We start from the raw sequence: 2473 nt of genomic DNA, 5'->3' as shown, positions 1-2473 counted from the left end.
CAGGAGGTCCCGGGGCAGACCAAGGACATGCTGGGGAGATTATATGTCTCGACTGGCGTGGGAACACCTAGGTGCCTCCCCACATGGGCTGAAGGAGGTGACTGAGGAGAGGAAGATGTGAGTTTATTCACTTAAGATGCTGCTCAGCCCCTGATAATCAGGAGAAGATTAATGGGTAGAATATGATATAACAAACACTGGATGATATACATATATACTATATTAAACTGTAACATGAAAGAAAATGGAAAAAAATCAGAGGAAACCATGAAGCAAAGTACGATGCAATGTATTTGAATCCAATTTCCTACATTTGATCAGTTTCCTTTGATTTTACATTTAAAGTTGTACAAGTTGTACATGGGAAAATGTGATTACAATTATTATCATGCACGCAGTGTTGACTCATGAATAAATACAGTACATTTTCTAATAAGTGAAAAAATAAAAGGATACAACAGCAATACAAAGCGAAAATTACCAACAAAACAACAGTTAAACCAATTTTTTCTTTAGTCTCTTGAAACATTTTGTGGAGGCACAGTTTTTATTTTATATGAAAAGAATAATTCGGTGCTCCTACTTCTGATTGAAAACAGACCTAAAACAGTTTTTAATAATCTGAAAGCTTAAACGTTTACCCGTAGCGTTATTATTTGAATAGGGATACCACTCCTCAGCTTTCATTATTAATGTGTTTGATTCATGCATATACAGCAATAATCTGACCTTCTGATTATTTTCGATTGAAGCGTTCAGGAACATCTCAATAATCACTTCATCAACATTCATGATAAACAAACATCTGAGTAAATGTGATTCAGTAAAAACACACGATATGATAATAACCTCACTGTTGATCTTCATGTTAAGCTGACTTTAATGAGTCACAGCTAAATGAATTTCACTGTATAGGACACGCACCGCTTTTCACGGCCACAACTGTAGCTCCAGCTACAGCTCCCACTACAGCTCCCACTGCAGCTCCAATTGGGCCTCCTACAGCTCCAACACCTGCTCCAATAGCAACTTCAACAGCAAGTCCAACACCAGCTCCCAGACCAATACCAGGAATTGCTCCAGCAGCAGCCACAACGGCCTGGATGAACCAGTTGTCTTTCTCTGCCAGTCTCCGTGCTTCCTGGGATGTCATGCCTGGATTTTCCCTCAGAAGTCGGCCCATCTCCTCTTTTATGGCTTTCTCTGCCTCCAGGAATTTTTCATTGGTGTAGCAGCTTCCTCCGTTTCTCTGAACCATTGTGTTGATCTTCTCCAACAGCTCTCTGACCTGAGTGGGATCTTTCTTTCTGTTGTTAAAAACATGATATCTTCTCTGACACTGATCGAGGAAGTCATTGAGAGCTTTACTTTTATGGATAAATGTTTCTATGTTCATGTCGTCGGCCTCCAGGTTGTCTCCATGTGTGAACAAGGCCATAGTGTACTGTGCTGCTGTTTCTCCAAACACCTTCTGAAGGATTTTCACTGTTTCTTGTTCTTCTTTTGTGAATCTGCCAGCCTGGAGCACAACCAGGAACACATGAGGACCAGGAGCAACAAATGAGATTGATCTAGCGATCTCTCTTTTCACCTCCTTTTCAGTTTTGCTGGTGTCGAACAGACCCGGAGTATCAATGACAGCCAGCGCGTGACCACCAAATTCTCCCGTTTCCTTTCGACACTCTAACGTTACTGTGGAAGGAGATGTTGTGGATATAAAAGTTCTTGTTCCTAAGATGGTGTTTCCTGTTGCGCTCTTCCCAACTCCAGTTTTCCCAACGAGGACTATCCGGAACTTGGGTTCTTCCTCTTCTTCATCATCTGCCAAACAATGTTAAAAACATGACGCTGATGTTAATGTTGATCAGATGTGTACATCTGACATTTTCGTTCCATTTTCCTTTGGAAGGAAATGGTTCTTTTTTTTAAAACATCAGCACTTTAAAAAGTATGCTTTAGTTATCTGGAGCCTAAACAGTAGTAACAGACAGTACCAGGCTGCTGAGATGGATGAAGGAGAAGCAAAACCTTGCAATTGTGATGAATTTTGCAAGAAAGAACTGCAAGAACGTTATATTAATACGAACTTTTAAAACAGAAGTTACATAGAATTTACAGGAAGCAGAGGGTCTGTTTTACGTGTGGACCAATCCATCTAAAATCAACCTGTTTTTACAACATTAACATTATCGTGTTAAAATGTTTAATAACTGGATATTTACAATATGAAAAAGTTCAGCAATCCCATATTTCAGCACACACTAATAGAGATTGACAGACCACGTGACCTTCGCGCATTGCATGCTGGGACCTCGTGGCAAAACAATCCAAGTACCGCATCAAACGCAAGCATTTGCAGCACCGCAAAACGTTCATTCTCCGGTTCCAAAACCTTCTTCCGTTTTCTTTTCCCCCCAAAAAAGTTCTGTACAAAACGAAGGAGAACAATGCCGGTCCGTACAAAGACAGACTT

General features: G+C 40.5%; 1 protein-coding gene across 1 annotated transcript in view; it reads right to left on the bottom strand.

The window, feature by feature from the left end:
• Window positions 1-270: 270 nt before the first annotated feature.
• LOC102300930 (GTPase IMAP family member 9) overlaps window positions 271-2473 on the bottom strand; it is a 3858-nt gene continuing 1655 nt past the window's right edge. The window contains exon 2 of the mRNA XM_005952771.3: window positions 271-1821. Coding sequence (XP_005952833.2) covers window positions 905-1821 — 917 coding nt within the window. The 3' untranslated portion in view covers window positions 271-904. The remainder of the gene's footprint in view (window positions 1822-2473) is intronic.

The sequence above is a fragment of the Haplochromis burtoni genome, unplaced genomic scaffold (genome assembly GCF_018398535.1).
Source record: "Haplochromis burtoni strain Fernald_Lab_line unplaced genomic scaffold, NCSU_Asbu1 Contig_2171, whole genome shotgun sequence".
In the NCBI taxonomy this organism is placed as follows: domain Eukaryota; kingdom Metazoa; phylum Chordata; class Actinopteri; order Cichliformes; family Cichlidae; genus Haplochromis; species Haplochromis burtoni.
This window is presented reverse-complemented; position numbering and strand designations above follow the sequence as displayed.